Source organism: Panthera leo, chromosome B1, assembly GCF_018350215.1.
Source record: "Panthera leo isolate Ple1 chromosome B1, P.leo_Ple1_pat1.1, whole genome shotgun sequence".
Taxonomy (NCBI): Eukaryota; Metazoa; Chordata; class Mammalia; order Carnivora; family Felidae; genus Panthera; species Panthera leo.
The window spans coordinates 133,560,786-133,577,946 of record NC_056682.1 but is presented as its reverse complement, the minus strand read 5'-3'; the positions used below and the strand labels follow the sequence as shown (position 1 = coordinate 133,577,946).

General features: G+C 35.7%; 1 protein-coding gene across 7 annotated transcripts in view; it reads left to right on the top strand.

Moving 5' to 3' along the window:
* PTPN13 (protein tyrosine phosphatase non-receptor type 13) overlaps positions 1 to 17,161 on the top strand; it is a 227,101-nt gene that overhangs the window by 164,561 nt on the left and 45,379 nt on the right. For 5 of the 7 annotated variants that reach the window (XM_042935987.1, XM_042935986.1, XM_042935984.1 and 2 more), the window contains 7 exons: positions 1,262 to 1,679; positions 1,817 to 1,914; positions 3,425 to 3,481; positions 11,158 to 11,247; positions 11,563 to 11,670; positions 11,845 to 11,976; positions 16,457 to 16,920. In XM_042935987.1, coding sequence (XP_042791921.1) covers positions 1,262 to 1,679; positions 1,817 to 1,914; positions 3,425 to 3,481; positions 11,158 to 11,247; positions 11,563 to 11,670; positions 11,845 to 11,976; positions 16,457 to 16,920 — 1,367 coding nt within the window. The remainder of the gene's footprint in view (positions 1 to 1,261; positions 1,680 to 1,816; positions 1,915 to 3,424; positions 3,482 to 11,157; positions 11,248 to 11,562; positions 11,671 to 11,844; positions 11,977 to 16,456; positions 16,921 to 17,161) is intronic. The other 2 variants (XM_042935989.1, XM_042935988.1) reach the window with 1 other exon arrangement.

Genomic DNA, 17,161 nt, shown 5'->3' with positions numbered 1-17,161 from the left:
TAATTATTAATCTTCCTAGGAATTAGAAGATAAATGAAACAGAGTCCAAAGATCTAAGTTAGCAACATTTGACAATTATTTTTTTAAAGGAAGTTGTTGTAGCTGTTTTACATAGTGGTCAAACCAGAGTCCTTATAGAGTGTAACACAGGGTTGGTATTTTCCATGGGGACACCAAACAGGGTGCATTGTAATGTGAATTACTAGTTCATGAACAACTGAATCATGTGAAATTTTGTGCTCCTGGCCCTTTATTTACATGACAGAATTTTGATGCTAAAATTCTGTGATACAATGCTCTTTCATTAATAGCCTCAAATGGTCAAGTACGGCCATGACATTGGCTCTCACAAAATAGAATAACCAAGCACTTGTTATAAAGTATCTCTAAATTTAGCCTCTGCAAGACTTTAGATGTGTATTTCGGAGTGAAAGGAATTTAAGCATAAAGAGAACCCCAGCTCCTTCATCATGTTAATAAAAAGAAACCAAAAAAGAAAGAAGGCAAATAATACCTGATTCTCCCATGCCCCCTGAGCCTCACTTAAATCACAAAAAATCAACGAAGTGGGGAAGGTGAGATTGGCATAGTAATGAAATAACAAAAAAATAATTTTCTGTAAAAGCTTTTTTTTTTCTTTGTGGTAGAATTTTATTGAGGTATATATAATTCACATCCTATATAGTTCACCCACTTAAAGTGTACAATTCAGTAGTTTTTAGTATATTCACAGACTTGTGCAACTATCACCACAATCCGCCATAAGCTTTTAAAAATCTAATAACCAAGAACTTTTTCTCTGAGCAAAATTCTCCTATGCATAGCTTCTTTTTCAGGCATGATCTCACTATGTCAGTCGTCCAGGCTTCATCTCTCCCTCTCCCCATCCTTGGCTTGCCGATATTTTAGCAGAGACACTACTAGGGTTGAACATTTCCATGCCAAATGTTGTTGTCATTTTTAACTGAAACCCGAAATTGGGAATGTGGAGTCAGCAAGCCCAAAGCCCAGACAGTATTAGATGCACAAGTTTCGTTAGATGGAGTAGGAAGAGCTACAGGGATGGAAAGATGGTTTGAAAACCAGGATCTTCTAGCCTCCTTTTTCAAATCCTTGATTGCCACAGTTGGAAAGCCACTACTTACCTTGGCAATCAAAACAATTAAAAAAAACTGCATGCTGTATTTTATTTATTGAAATAACTCTTCTCATAAAGGTACTCGGTGTTTCCATCGTGTAAAGCCCTCCTATTTCCTTGTAGAGAGAGCTTCGTTTAGGAGCCTGAACCTCCAAGCAGAGTCCGTTAGAGGATTTAATATGGGACGAGCAATCAGCACTGGCAGTCTGGCCAGCAGCACCCTGAACAAACTTGCCCTTCGACCTCTGTCCGTTCAAGCTGAGATTCTGAAGAGGCTATCCTGCTCAGAGCTGTCGCTTTACCAGCCATTGCAAAACAGTGCAAAAGAGAAGAGTGACAAAGCTTCCTGGGAGGAAAAGCCTAGAGGGATGAGTAAATCATACCACGATCTCAGTCAGGCCTCTCTCTATCCTCATCGGAAAAATGTCATTGTTAACATGGAATCCCCACCACAAACCATTGCGGAGTTGGTAGGAAAACCATTACACCAGATGGCGAGATCTGATACAGAATCTTTGGCAGGATTCACAAAACTTAATAAGTAAGAACATAATTACCCAACTACGTCTTTGTAAATTCTACATTTCATACATTTGTTTTCGTTTTGACGTTTTATTATTTTCACCATATCTTTTTACATTGACACATCCCCCTCCTACTTTCCTTTTCCCTCTTTAGTTCAAAGTCTGTTGCAAGTTTAAATAGAAGTCCTGAAAGGAGGAAACATGAATCAGACTCCTCATCCTTTGAAGACCCTGGTCAAGCATATGTTATAGGTCAGCATAAACAAGCTTACCTTCTTTCTCCCGTACCTCATGCTCATAGTGAAGTGAACGAAATAATGTTAGCTACCAAGATAATATCTTTGCTTCTTTGTCCTAATTGCCAAAACTGCTCATGTATATGAAATTTTAGGCTGCTTAAAAATGCACCAAGTCAAATCAAAAACTGATTTAACAGGTGATTACTTCATGGCACAGACTGTTACTTCACTTTCTCTTGGTTGCAGAGAAAAACCATGACAGTCTTGCTGAGAGAACCCACACAGCCTGGTACCGTGGCTTTGTTTTGGATAGCCTCCCTTTGGATTCTCCCCTACAAACCTGTGAAAGTGGACCCCACTCATACTATATTTTTTAAAGAAATGTTTCTTTAGGGTACTTTCAGCTTAGCATGAATGGAATTGTCTCTGAAACCAGATAATTTTATGAAATATACTATGGTTGGTAGGTGGAAATTCTTAGTTGATTTAAGTTTTTTTTCAGTTCTCCCAGCTAGCTGGGTCACATTAATTATTTAAATGTAGAAGTGTATAAACGCATACTACCTTATAAATAGTTCAGGTTTCCTGTTGTTTTAGGCATCTTAAAAGGGAAATGCACTGCAATCTTTCAGAGGAGTAGATATTTAAGCACAGAAGTGTGAACAACTACTCAGAATAAGAAATAGCTGGGGAGACAAAAAAAAAGAGAAACAAGGACACCCTCTTCTGCTGTTTTACCAAATAATACTAATTAACTTACTTAGACCAAAGTTTGACCATTTAACCCTAATTACACAAAGTTAAAAAATATTTTCTTATTTGTAGTTGGATTGAAGATCTATGGAGTAAATGAAGTCAAAAGAGAACTCTAGTCTATAGTTGACAGTTGATATTTCCGGAAAGTAACATTACTGTATTGATGTAGGTTTCCACAGCTTTCAGAGATGATACTATCATCAATTTAAATTGAATTGGTGAAAAACTTTAGATTAAAGGCAAGATTTCACCCTATAGGTCACTCAATATGTTGAAAATAGCCTAAGAAACTAATTCAATCTTTCAAAAATACTTTTCAAAGTATATTCATATATAATGGGATCTCTTATAGATTCTAAATAAAAATTCTACATAAAAATTCATCACATATCAGATGTAGAATAGTAAATATTTTTCTGAATTTGTTTTTTGATTAAGATTATTCATTCTGATTACTGAATTTTCTTTTAACATTTGACCAAATGCTTTTAAAACTCATTTCAGTGTCATCATTTCATATTTGACATATCAAAATGTCATTATCAGAAACAATACACTTGTGTTTAAATTTATTCTGCAAAAGAAGCTGATATGCTTAATTTGGACATTAAAAATAATATGCCCATGTCAGAAGACATTTTTCTGAGTGTAAATTTAAAAAATGTTTCCGCCTTAATGTTTTATTGATTTTTATGAATTTATCAGAAATTACTACTATAGTATCTGACCACTTTATAAACTGTCTAATAATTTAATTTATGCCACAGGAATGACTTTGCATAGTTCTGGAAATTCTTCATCCCAAGTACCCTTAAAAGAAAATGGTAGGTTTATAAAATGTTTTTCCCCTCATTTCCATCGTATCTTTTCTCTTGTACCTAATGAGATCATCCTGGACGTAATATTGAAGAGTCTTCAACTCCATGCTGAGGATTTTAGGCCTTATCTTGGAGTCAAAGGACAGCTGTATTTTTCAGCACCATGGTGATGTGATGGGACCTGTGATTTAGACTAATATTGATGAACTAGAGAAATGGCAAACTATAAATACAGACACTAATTGGGAAGCTAAGATAGTAGTTCAGGTGAAAGGTAATTTTGATTAAAGAGTTTTAACTGAGGCAGTTATTTCAACTGAGAATGCTTGAGCTGGATCTGAAGATAAAAGGAGAAATTATCTAGGCAGGCAAGTGGATAAGCATTCCAGACCAAGGTCATAGTGTGATCAGACAAGGAGACAAGTGAGAGGATGACAGACTTAGGTAACTGCAAGGGTCTCAGGATGGAGGCACATGGGGCCAGTGTGATGCTTGAGAACTAAATAGGGACTACCTCCGAGTCTTATCCTAAATATTATGGAAAGAATTTGAAGACATTAAGTCTTGAGATTTATGGTTCAGAAGGAGTCTAAGAAGTAACAAAGTTGTAGGAAGAAATTTTGTGTAGTGACCTGAGCCCGTGGATTCAAATTTTTTAGTTTAGATTATAAAATGCCTTCATCTACATTATCTTACTTGATCCTTTTAACAACTTTCATGAGTATAAAGAATATTTTATTACTGTGTATATACAACTTTTCTCCAAAAATGTTTCAGTCTTACCCTCAAGTTTAGTTCTAATTTTCCTGAGAGCCAAGGCAAAAATGAAGGTATGAGAGTAGATTGAACCTATGAAACTGCAATTTTTGTAGGTTAAAACTGTCAGAAACCAAGTACCATTTTGTATAATTATCATTTTTTAATAGACGTACCCACAGCAATTCTTCAACACAGGAAAACTTTCCTCAGAAGTAAAGTTGAGTCAAAGGGTAAAAATACACACAATATCTTAAATACTCATAGCAAATGAAAGATATTTTTTCTCATTTTTTTAATGTATAAATACTCAAAAAAATCTGAGGGTGTATCGTTAAAGAAAAAAACAGTGAATTTATACTTTGGCTTAAGTTACTAAAACCCTGATATGTAGCTCTGTGATGATTAAATGTCTCGCATGGACTGAATTTACAATATTTCTGTACCTGAAATAACTCCGTTTTAACATCTCCATAATGGTAAAAATTTTGATTAATAGTTATTGAGTGCTTACATATGCCAGATACTGTTCTAAGCACTTAGTGTTTAATCCCTCATTTAATCCCCACAACAATCCTGTGAGGCAGGTGCTAATGTTATTTTCTTTTCACAAATGAGAAACCAAAGCATACAGAGGTTGAGTTGTGCAGAAGTTCACAGAACTAGCAAGTGCTGGAGCCATGATTTGAACACAAAAAGTGTGTTTCCAGAGCCCATACTCTACTCTTTAGAGTGTCTCTAATGCCTAATCATCTGTAGGCATTATTTCTCTAAGTAAAGGTTTGATAGAAGCTGGGTAATAATATATTAGAAGATGAGAACCTAAAATGTTTTAGCCTATGTTCTGATGGAAAAGAATATGAATTTACACTGGACACCGAATGAACAACATGTACAGGGTAATTGCTCTACTTAAACCTTCAGAACCCTCATCCTCTGAGGTTAGTGCCGCTTACTGATGAAGGCAGCTCCTTCATGAGGAAGATGACCAACCCACCTTCCTGAGGAGGTGTGCACCAGTTGCCTTGCAGACAAGTATTATTTTCTTCAAAATTCTCTTTGAATCCGCCCACATAGCCCTGAATTAGTGCTCTGTTGAGAATCAAGTTTTCACTCAACAGAGCATGGCAAACACATTTTTCCAAATAAGGTAACTGAGTCCCAAGAATTTTAAATTACTTGTCCATGAAGCAGATAGAGGACTTCTCATTGTCATTTCAGTATTCTTCTTTGCTAGTCAGGATTATTAGGAGACAATTAGAAATGAGCATCAGTTAATATTGAACTATTCATCATTTAATACAAAGACCAACAAATAAAATTCAATCTTAACCTCTTATGATGTTCAGAGACCCTTAAGGAATGTGAAACTTGAAAAAGAAGATAAAGGAAAAAGGCATGAGCCTTTGAATCATATAAAACAGAGATATGGGAAGGATTACAATCCTCTGATTAATTGTGATTTCAGAAAAAAAAAAAGTTAATCTTTGAAAAAACAGACTTCTTCTATTTCTTCCCAAGAGAGTAAAAACCAAACAAGAAAATATAGAACTGATGCAAGAATTATGTAAAATTGGTTTTCAGTGTTTCTTGTTTTACTATAAGTCAGAATTCCCATATAATTGAAAAGCAACTTTTAACTTGTTACCTTCCTTCCTATCCAAACCACAAAAATGGGGTCAAACACTGGACTCTTAAAAACAACATGCAAAGGGTACCTGGGTGACTTAGTCGGTTAAGCATCCGACTCTTGATTTCATCTCCGGTCATGATCTCATTTTGAGTCCTGCATGGGGGTGGAGCTGGGCGGGGAGCTTGCTCAAGATTCTTTCTCCCTCTCCCTCTGCCCCTCCCCCACTTGCCCCTCCCCCACCCTCCCACACACACATACACACACACTGTCTCTCTCTCTCTCTCTCTCTCTCTCTCGCTCTCTCAAATAAATGCAAAAAAAAAAAAAAAAACTCAGGTAAAGTAGGTCATTCCAGTGCAGAGTAACTTGGTACAGACACTGAAATAAGCTTTTTAACCCAATATTAGGACTGATTATTGCCCTTCTAATCAATCTCAATTCCAAGGAATAAAATGTTATACAAACAGATTTTAAAACCCACTTTGTTTAGTCAGATGTCAAGGAAGAATGTAATGCTAATGCTAGATTTTTCTACCTAAGTCTTAATTAGAATACATACAAAGTTGAAAATTATAATAAAATTGAAACCCAAAGTGCTCACAAAAGAATTCAACAGATAACAGGAATTAACCAGAAGAAAAAAATAAAGTCAACTAAATTGAGACTGAAAGGAACTTTATAGTATATTCAAACCAAGCCTTTACATCCTGTGGGTTGAGTTGAATAAGTCCCAGAGATGTTATATGGCCCCAAATTTACAGAAATAAAACACCAAAATTGCCATTATTATCCTCCTTACCCTACCACTGAGGCAGTTAGTGTATTAGGTAGGATAATAATGAAAAATACCTGTCTTTGTTTTTATACCAATAATGTGCTACAGATTCATCATCCCCAGGATTTGAAATGCATCTTTTTCTCTAGAGTGAGTGATGAATTTATCCAGAGTCTCCTCTACATACAGTCCAGTTCCTCACAGAATCAGTGGCATGGAACTGCTTGATATTTGACAAGGGTCTTTATCTATAACCAACAAAATCAGTTTTTCTTGCAAAAAAAAAAAAATTTGTTGGCTCATACTTAGATTGATTATGTGACCTTGGCCTTATCAGAAATATGCTCGTCCTGGGAAATTTCGTTTACTCATAGATATATCTATCATTAGTATGTAAAGTTATTTGAGGGGACTATGTCCACGTGAACCTTAAGAGAGATGAGAAAGGCAGCAGTAGAACAGATATGATGGAGAGAAGGTATACATTTTTCTTCCTAAATTTTACATTTATCAATCATTCTAAAGAAATTTCCCAGGTAAACATTGGGAATGACACAAGCATCCATTATTTAAGGAAGTGGAAATTTTGAGTTGAGTCTCTTTTTAACTTTAAAATATTTGTAGAATTTGCTGTGGTCATAGAGTATACTAATGGGAAAAGAAAATTATTTTAAGGACTTAAAAATATGTATTTCTCCAATATTAAAGCTTGTTTTATATAATAATACCAATAACCAAGAAATGTCTTCGTACTTGTGAGATGCCTGCCTGGCTCAGTCCGTTGAGCATCCAACTCTTGATTTCAGCTCAGGTCATGATCCCAAGATCCTGGAATCAAGCCCCACATGGAGCTCTGTGAGGCTGCTTAAGATTCCCTCTTTCCCTCTGCCCTTCTATCCCATTTGCTCTCTCTCTCAAATAAAAAAAGAAGAAGTAGAAATGTCTTGAAATATCTAGCTGCCTTACTTTCAAACTCATAAATTCTATTCAGTCCTCATTGAACTCTGTAAATATCTTTTCAGTTAACTTGAGTTGTCATGTACTATATATTTCAGATACTTCCTCCTCCATCTTTTTTGTTAAACCAGTGGAAAAGTATTTGAGCATCTATATGAATAGAAGGCATGTAGAATACAAATAGAAACTGGGCATGTTCACGGTATTGTCTAGTAACATGCAGCAGCACACCATCCTTCCTTCTTTCTGTTCCTCACATTAGTAAGTTACTTTATATCAGTGAGGTGGGATGAGGGGCCGGATGAAGGACATCCCTGTTAAAAAAGAGTGGGCTAGCAAAGCTTCCCTTTCCAAAAGAATACTTACCTCCACCCTATTCAAATCTTGTACTCTAGGCAAACTGATCGATGACATTTCTCCAGGACCCTTTCTGCCTTCTTTCCATCTCAGCTTTGCTAATTCCTTGTGTTGCTATATAACCAGCTCCATAATCTACTTATTAAAATCCTACCCCATTTCCTTGAAGTTGTCTTTATTTGTGGCAGGAAGAAGCCTCTCCTCTCTTAGAAGCTTGATTCATGCCTTTGTAATGCAGCTATTTCACTGACAGTGTTGACATTTCTATGTGTCAGTCAGGCTAGATCTTTGCTCTTACAGCCTGATCTGATTCAGCTCACAGTTACTATGCAGCAGCTTTCATATACAGAATCTTGTTTTATTTTCCCAAATTGCCTAGTGAGAGACTTTGACAGGAAAGTTGTTCAGTCAACATTTTAAGGATGAAATAATCAAATGAATGATTACTCACATCCCACTGGTGAATCTTTGAATACAGAGAGCTTAATCTGTTGCTTCTAGTTAGGGAGATAAATATGTAAAACAATATTGCACATTTATTTTGTGTGTGTGTGTGTATTCTATTAATGTTTACCTGGGAAATATCTTTACACACACACACATACACTTATTAGTCAAATAAATAATATAAATAACCTATCTTGTTAAGTACATACATTGGAAAAGAAAATGGCACTTTTATTCTTTGAATCAATACGTTTGTCTTCTAACAGATACCCTTAGGAACATTAAGAATATTGATCGGTTTTATAATTGAATGCAAAAACAATTTACATAAAGCAAATGGACTTTGTCTTTACAATGATGACAAAAGTTTACATTTAATACCTAACCTGACCTTATTCTCGTGTTTATTTTATTTTATGGATTTTGTTCTCTTGTGGTTTGTATTTGGTTCTAGCTGAAAATTAGGATACTTGTCTATTTTAGGATAAAAGTATTTTGGATACTTAGATGATCATATTAAGCTAGGCATTAACTAATTCATGTACTTTATGCTTATATATGTATGTGTATATATATATAAATATACATATATCTTTATATCTTACACATATGTTTATATACACACCTAATATAAAGGCTCTGCACACCATTGTCAAGGGAATTTTTTTTTGGAATCTTATAAATTAATTAGAAATACTGAATTACTACTCTTATTGACTATAACTAAGTTTTAGTCAAAAAGAAACAGTGAAATAGGAACATGTATACTACAGAGCGCTAGCAAACTTGCATCAATGCTTGGTGTTTAAGGGATAAAGTTAATTTACTCCAGAGAGCAAATGATTGCTGTTATTCCTTATGATATTAAAGTGCCTTATTTCTAGAACATGAAGTATCACATTTGCATCATTTAAGCATTAATCCATGTTGTGTAAAAAAGTTACTTATTTTATAACATTCATATAATCTCAAATCCATAGATATTCATATGTTGGCAAATAATCTAATTTTCAAAAAGCTTCAATGTGTATAAGAACCATGCAGAGATGAGTTGGAGGGTTTAGTTTACAAAAATATCTTTCTGAGTGTGTTGTTTTCATCTACCACCACATCACACACAAACCATTTTGAACTAACAAATTATAATTGACGTTAAAAAGGTGTATTAATTTGCTAGAGCTGCTAAGACAGGGTCTCTCAGACTGGGTGGCTAAAGCAACAGAAATTCATTTCTCACCGTTCTGGAGGCTAGAAGTCTGAGATCAAGGTGTTGGCAGCATTGACTTCTTCTGAGACCTCTCTCCTTAGCTTGTAAGTGGCTGGCTTCCCCCTCTGTCCTCACATGGTCTTCCCTCTGGGTGCGCATGTCAGTATTCAAATTTCCTCTTATGAGGACACCAGTCATACTGGATTAGGACTTCATGTTAATTTTTTCTTAATTTAACAAACACAGTTAAGTTCTGGGGTGCAGGGACTTAGGAGTTCAACATATAAATTTGGGGGTGGGGTAAAATTCAGCCCATAACAGGAAGAGCTAGAGAAAGTGGTGTGTTTGTGTGCATGCGCGCAATTTCAAATGTTCAGACTGTTAAGTAAATGAAGTAATTTTATTAACAGACAATTAAGTAGCATGTTTATTGGCTTAATTTAGGTGATATTTGTGAATGATCAACCTACTCAAAAAAATAAGTAAATAAAGCCCTCATTGGAAGTAAGAAAAAGTAAATTCTAGTTCTGATGCTAACATTCCCTCAATTTATTTAACCAGCATTTATCAAGTACTGACTGAAGGCATTTTGCTGAGAGTAATATTAACTTGTAATGTTGAACAAGTCATGAACTATTCCTCATCTGCAAAACAATGATTTAAAATTTCTTTACCTAATTCAATTCATGAGATTGCTTCACAAATAAGAAATAAATGAAAATCCTTTGAGAACGTAAATGTGCTAGCCGAGTCATTATTAACAGGATTTTAAAAAGTAAATCCAGGGGTGCCTGGGTGACTCAGTTGGTTAAGCTTCTGACTTCAGCTCAAGTCATGATCTCACGGTTCATGAGTTTGAGCCCCACATCAGGCTCTCTGCTGTGGTCAGGCTCTCTCCTCTCCTAGAAGAGCCCACTTCGGATCCTCTGTTCCACTCTCTCTCTGCCCCTCCTCTGCTCGTTCTCTCATTCTGTCTCTCAAAAATAAATAAGCTTTAAAAAAGAAGTAAATCCATTTTCTTCTTGTTGCTGCTTTACCATACAACTTACCATGAATATTTTATTCATTATAAATAAAAATGTGAACCACTTATTAGTTGAAAATTCTTACCATAGTGAGCACTGTCAAATGCAGAAAGTCAACTGTGATATAACAGGAACAGTGTCAGAAAACCTAAGTTTAAGGTTCAGCTCTCACCTGTACTAGCTGAGTAAACCTGTTCAAATCATTTAAACCCTTGAAATTTATTTACTCATTTGTAACTGTAATATACTTATTTCACAGGCAATCATTTATGAGGAATAAATATGATATCAGTGGCAGGCTAATCACATATCGAACCATGTGGTGATAGTATCAGTCCTTTCATAAACTATAAATCATATCAAAATAGAAGAAGATCAAAATATCAAATCATACCTGAAATACAATATTAAAGTGACCAAGTAATCTATTAAATCTGTTAAATGTTAACATTTAAGTTGGAACAAGCAGACAGTCTTAGTGCCTGAGCATGTTATGTTTATCTTAACACTATACTTTTCCAATAGATGTTCTACACAAAAGATGGAGCATGGTATCTTCACCAGAAAGGGAGATCACCTTAGTGAACCTGAAAAAAGATGCAAAGTATGGCTTAGGTAAGTCACTGTAAGATTCTTAAAGGTTTGTAAGAATCAAAGAGAAAAGGTCTATCTATATAGCAAAGCATTGGCATTGAGCACCGGTTGTCTACCCACAGCCCCTCCACCCCACCCACCTGGTCAGGAAATGTGAAAGATGAAATGTTCACAAGCAAATCTTCCACCAAACTTAGCAGTCCTATTTCACATGTGTTACCTACTTATTATATTTGATATGAGAATCTCTACACTTCTGTGTATTGGACAGACTGATTATTAATCACTGAAAACACCAATATCGTGAAACTCTTTTTTCAATGTGCTATTTCACAGGATTTCAAATTATTGGTGGGGAGAAGATGGGAAGACTGGATCTAGGTGTATTTATTAGTTCAATTACCCCTGGAGGACCAGCTGACTTGGATGGATGCTTAAAGCCAGGTACTTTACATATTAGATAATTTCTTACGTACTTAACTGACAGGCATGAATTTGCACAGATGACGAAAGTGGAACTCAGGCAAAACAAAAATAAAGAAGGGGGCAGTGACATTTCTAAGACTTAGCATGAATTTCTCTTTAGTTTTGAAAATATTGGATTGTCTATTTTTACAGGAGACCGTTTGATATCTGTGAATAGTGTGAGTCTGGAGGGGGTCAGCCATCATGCTGCAATTGAAATTTTGCAAAATGCACCTGAAGATGTGACACTTGTTATCTCTCAGCCAAAAGAAAAGATACCCAAAGGTAATGCTGTAGATGTTTCTTAGCTGTGTGTTCTGTTTCACTTTTCACAAGAACTTCACTATCATGGCCTAATACATTGGATTTAAGTTCCTTATTTCCTTTCTGAAAATTTGATGTATGTAGTTCTAGTTTGTTTTAATATTATGCATTAGTGTAACTTTTCATTCATCACTTCCAAGGTTTCCTATCTCATTCATCTTTAGTAATATATGCATAAAAATGGATTTGTTGTGCAAAATTGATGTCACTTAAGTAAATGTCTTAGGCCAAATCAGAAATAAAATTCTTTATCATCTAATTCATATAATTGTATAATAGTTATCTATGAAGTCCCACCCTAAACAAGATTATATAAAGTAAAAAGACAAAAACATTAGAAATTTAAAAACAAGACCTTGTCATTTTGTCTCTTAATTTCTGCCATTAGCAAGTTGCAGGAGAAAGGGCACTTAATGAAGATTAGATGACTTGAGTTTGAGCCATGGTGGTTTTTCTGTCTTTAAGGAGACAGTGATCTTGGCTCTCCTTGTCTACCTTGCACAGAGTTGCTAGGAGGCTCAAGTGGTGAGGCAGTGTTTGTGAAAGAAGCACACATACTAGGGGCACCTGGGTGGCTCAGTCGGGTAAGCGTCTGGCTCTTGATTTTGGCTCAGGTCATGATCTCACAGTTTGTGGGTTCAGGCCCCACGTCAGGCTCTGTGCTAATGCTGCAGAGCCTGCTTGGGATTCTCTCTCTGCCTACTCTCTTTCCCTCTCTTTCTCTGTCTCTCAAAATAAATAAACTTAAATCTTTTTTTAACAAAAGAAGAAAGGAAGGAAGAAAGAGGAAGGAAGGAAGAGAGAGAAGGAAACAGAGAAGGAAGGAAGGAAGGAAGGAAGGAAGGAAGGAAGGAAGGAAGGAAGGAAGGAGGGAAGGAAGGAGGGAAGGAAGGAAGGAAGGAAAGAAAGAAGGAAGAAAGAAAGAAACACAGAAACACATATAGTACATGCCGGACAGTGGGAATGGCTCCAAAGTCTAGGCTCAGACTCTGTTTCTGCCGCTTAACACCGTGTACCTTGAGTAAATCACTTAACATGGTAAGCCTCACTATACTCATATATCAAATGGTGAACATAGGAGTGCCTATCTTACAGATTTTGAAAATTAAATGAGATAATACATGTAAAGAATTAGCATATTGCCTGGTACCTATTAGGCACTTAAATGTGAATTTTAGGTGTCATTATTTCTTTTTTAAGTTTATTCATTTATTTTGAGAGAGAGAGAGAGAGAGAGAGTGTGTGTGTGTGTGTGTGTGTGTGTGTGTGTGTGTGTGTGCATGACTTGGGGAGGAGGAGGGAGAAAGAGAGAGGGAGAGAGAGCACAGAGCCAGAGGAGGGGCTGGAGCTCACAAACGGTGAGATTATGACCTTAGCTGAAATCAAGAGTCAATGCTTAACCGACTGAGCCACCCAGCCACACCTAGGTGTCATTATTAATGGTATTTTTCAAAAACATTGAAGTGCTAATTAAGTGCTTTCATCCCAAAGATACTGAGAAATATGTAAAAGAATAATTAAATATTAGCTGAGAAACAAGTTTAGATAGTGAATTTTAGGCATAATTTCAGACAATTATGATAAAATAGAAAAAACATTTTGTACAGTGTGTTGTGACATAAAAATTTCTTACATTTTATACAGATGAGTTATTTTGACTATGGTTTCTTATATTCACTAAATACTTTGTTATGTATATAGTGTATGTGTGTGTGTATATATATGTATATATATAAATATGTACGTATATAAGTAATATTTTCAACAGATAGAACAAACACAACAGATAGAAAACACCATCACTGCCCAAAAGAGCCTTATAATCTAATTGTAGTCTAGTCATCTTAGGCAAAGGAAGATGATTGCATTTGAAAATGTTGTAGCATACTTCTGAGTTTCAAGCACCCAAAACCAAACCAAATCAAACAAAGCAAAACAAACATTGGGTTAGTTTACTTACCACGTTTTAGCAAAAGAAGCATATGATTCAGAAGAAGCTCATTTTTCCTCTAAATATTTAAAGCTCTAAGGGATTCACATCTTAATTTTCTTTTCAATAGATATTTTATAGAAAATTCACTCATTTGTTCAACAAATTTTTTTTTTTTTATGTTTATTTACTTTTGAGAGACAGAGATAGAGCATGAGCAGGGGAGGGGCAGAGAGAGACGGACACAGAATCCAAAGCAGACTCCAGGCTCTGAGCTGTCAAACTCACGAACGTGAGATCATGACCTGAGCTGAGGTCAGACACGTAACCTACTGAGCCATCCAGGCACCCCTCAACAAATATTTATTAAATGCCTGTGGTGTGCAAGACACAGACACTCTACCCTCATGAGACTTACACTTTATCAGGGGAGACAAATATTGAAATATTGAACTAACTAAGCAAATAAATGTTTCATTGTAACTATGATAAACATTAGGAAGAAGTTCCAAGGTGCCAAGAGAGCATTTAGCAGAGAAACTTTACCTAGTGCAGGGATCAATGAAGCTTTTTTTTCCAGCAGACTTCCATGTGGTTATTTTATTTTTTACTATTCATTCTCAATAAAAGTTAAGAGCATAATGTTAAAATATAGTTCTGTGAAACAGTTTCTTCAGAAAGCTAGATTACTCTTCCCATCATGTGTAGCTATACTGTAGTGTAACTTAAAATAAAACTCAAAGAAGGTAGAACATTACTGGCATGTATCTTAGACTATCCCTCTCAAGTATCAACCACCAAAGAGGAAGTTTTTTTTTTCTTTATGTTTGCTAATTTTTTTAAGTTATAGAATACATACTAGTTTGTTAAAATCCAATTTATACAGAAATCTATGAAGTAAAAAGTCTCCTTACCCCATTTTCTAGGGAAACTGTTTGGTGTCTATGTCACTTTCTGTATATTATAGATACATTATTGAAAAAAAAGTGGTACCTGTATGCATGTCCACACACAGACACACACACACTTTTTTTAACTAAAAATCCAATTATTTTTTATAATCTAAATATCAATTTGTCACTTGCACACTGTATATTCTGAACATCCATGAATATACACCTTTTTCATATGGCATTGTATTTCGTGTCATGGGTGTATTAAATTTTAATGTTTTTCTGTTGTACATCTAGGTTAGCTATAATCCTTTTATAAATGTTGCTTCAACAAATATACTTGTATACACACCGTTGGAAATTGTACGTATTTCTAGAGGTTATATACCTAAAAGTGTATTTAGTATGCACATTTAAATTTTCGACAGAATGCTATCAATTTGCCCAAGTTTTATCAATGTATATTTAGCCAAGTAGATGTGACAGGGCTCTTCTCACACCATCAGTGGTATGAGAGATTATCAGTCATTCTCATTTTTGTCAGCCATACAGGTAGAAAACTGCATTAAGTTGCATATCCTTGAGCAACAATGAGGATGTTGCTTTATATATTTATTATTTGTATTTTACTCTGAATTTCCAGGCTACAGGGGCACCTGGTTGACGCAGTCGGTTAAGCATCCAACTTCAGTTCAGGTCACGATCTCACAGTTCGTGGGTTCAAGTCCCACGTCGGGCTCTGTGCTAATAGCTGAGAGCCTGGAGTCTGCTTCAGATTCTGTGTCTCCCTCTCTCTCTGCCCCCCGCCCCCAACTCTGTCTCTGTCTCTCAAAATTGAATAAATGTTAACAAAAAAAATGAATTTCCAGTCTACACATCACACCCTTGTTGCATAGGGGTTTTAAATCTCTTTCTTACTACCTTTTAGAAACTCTGCATATTAGGAATATTAACCCTTTGATTATTTTTTGTTATTTTTGCAAATATTCCCTTTCCAGTTGCTCATTCTTCTTTTAAATTTTCCTTGGTTTCGCATGCTACATAAAACTTTCAATTTCTTATAAATTTGCATCTGTAATTTTTTATACAAATCTATGATTTGTGTCTTACTTAGATACACTTTAAGTGGTTTTTGATAAGAAATATATATATATATATATATATAATGAATTTGGAGTTGCCTTTATAATTATTTGGAGTCCAAAAAATGCAGTCTGGGAGGACAATACAAAATAAATAAATAAATAACCATTAAATAAGGATTAAAGAGTTTGGGTGATTCAAATTAATTTTAGTTAGGGAATCAAAAAAGTCTTCACAGAGGAGACTCGTTTGTAGTAGGTCTTGGAGAATGGAAATAAAAAGTTAAGGCAAAGGGGATATGCATTTTTATAGGAGATGCAGCAGGAATGACCAAAAGAGGGGACAAAGGAATCACAAAGCACCTGCTACACCTTTTGGGTCCTTATTTTGGTTCCAGGCCCCAGATCAGGTGTTGTGGATATGTTATCCTGTGTAAAATTCTCCCACAATCATTAAGAAACGCTCTGCAAGTATGTAAGCCCAGACATGTGTGTCACTAACCTGTTACTCTCCTTGATGGATTTTTGACTTCTAGTGCCTTCTACTCCTGTGCACATTGCCAATGGCATGAAAAACTACCTGAAGAAACCTTCCTACATGCAAGACAGTACTGTAGATTCTTCTGAGGATCACCACTGGCCACATGGTACCCCAAGGCACATTTCAGAGAGCTCTTGTGGGCAGTCTGGGGGCCTGCGCGAAGGAAGCCTGAGTTCTCAGGATTCCAGGACTGAGAGTGCCAGCTTGTCCCAGAGCCAGGTCAATGGTTTCTTTGCCAGCCCTGCGGGTGACCGAACCTGGCAGGAATCACAGCACGGCAGCCCTTCCCCTTCTGTGATATCCAAAACCACTGAGAAAAAGAGGGCTTCCGCTGACAGTAATGGAAACAAGACTAAAAACCCAGGCATTTCTGATGCAACAGATTACTCTGACCGTGGAGATTCAGACATGGATGAAGCTACTTATTCGAGCACTCAGGATCATCAAACACCAAAAAAGGCATAGTTTAATTTAAATCTCTGGTTTTTTTGTTTTTGTGTGTGTTTGTTTTTTTCATTTAATAAAGCAAACAATAGCAAATATATTACAGAGCAGGATAATCTACTCTAAACTGCTTTTATTAGTCTGGAAAGGAGGAATTGTGTATATATTGTTACTAACTAACTGCTGCTGCATTTGATACTAACTTTCTGACAAATTAGCAGCTTGAATACTAACTCTAAAATGGCTATTATTCTGG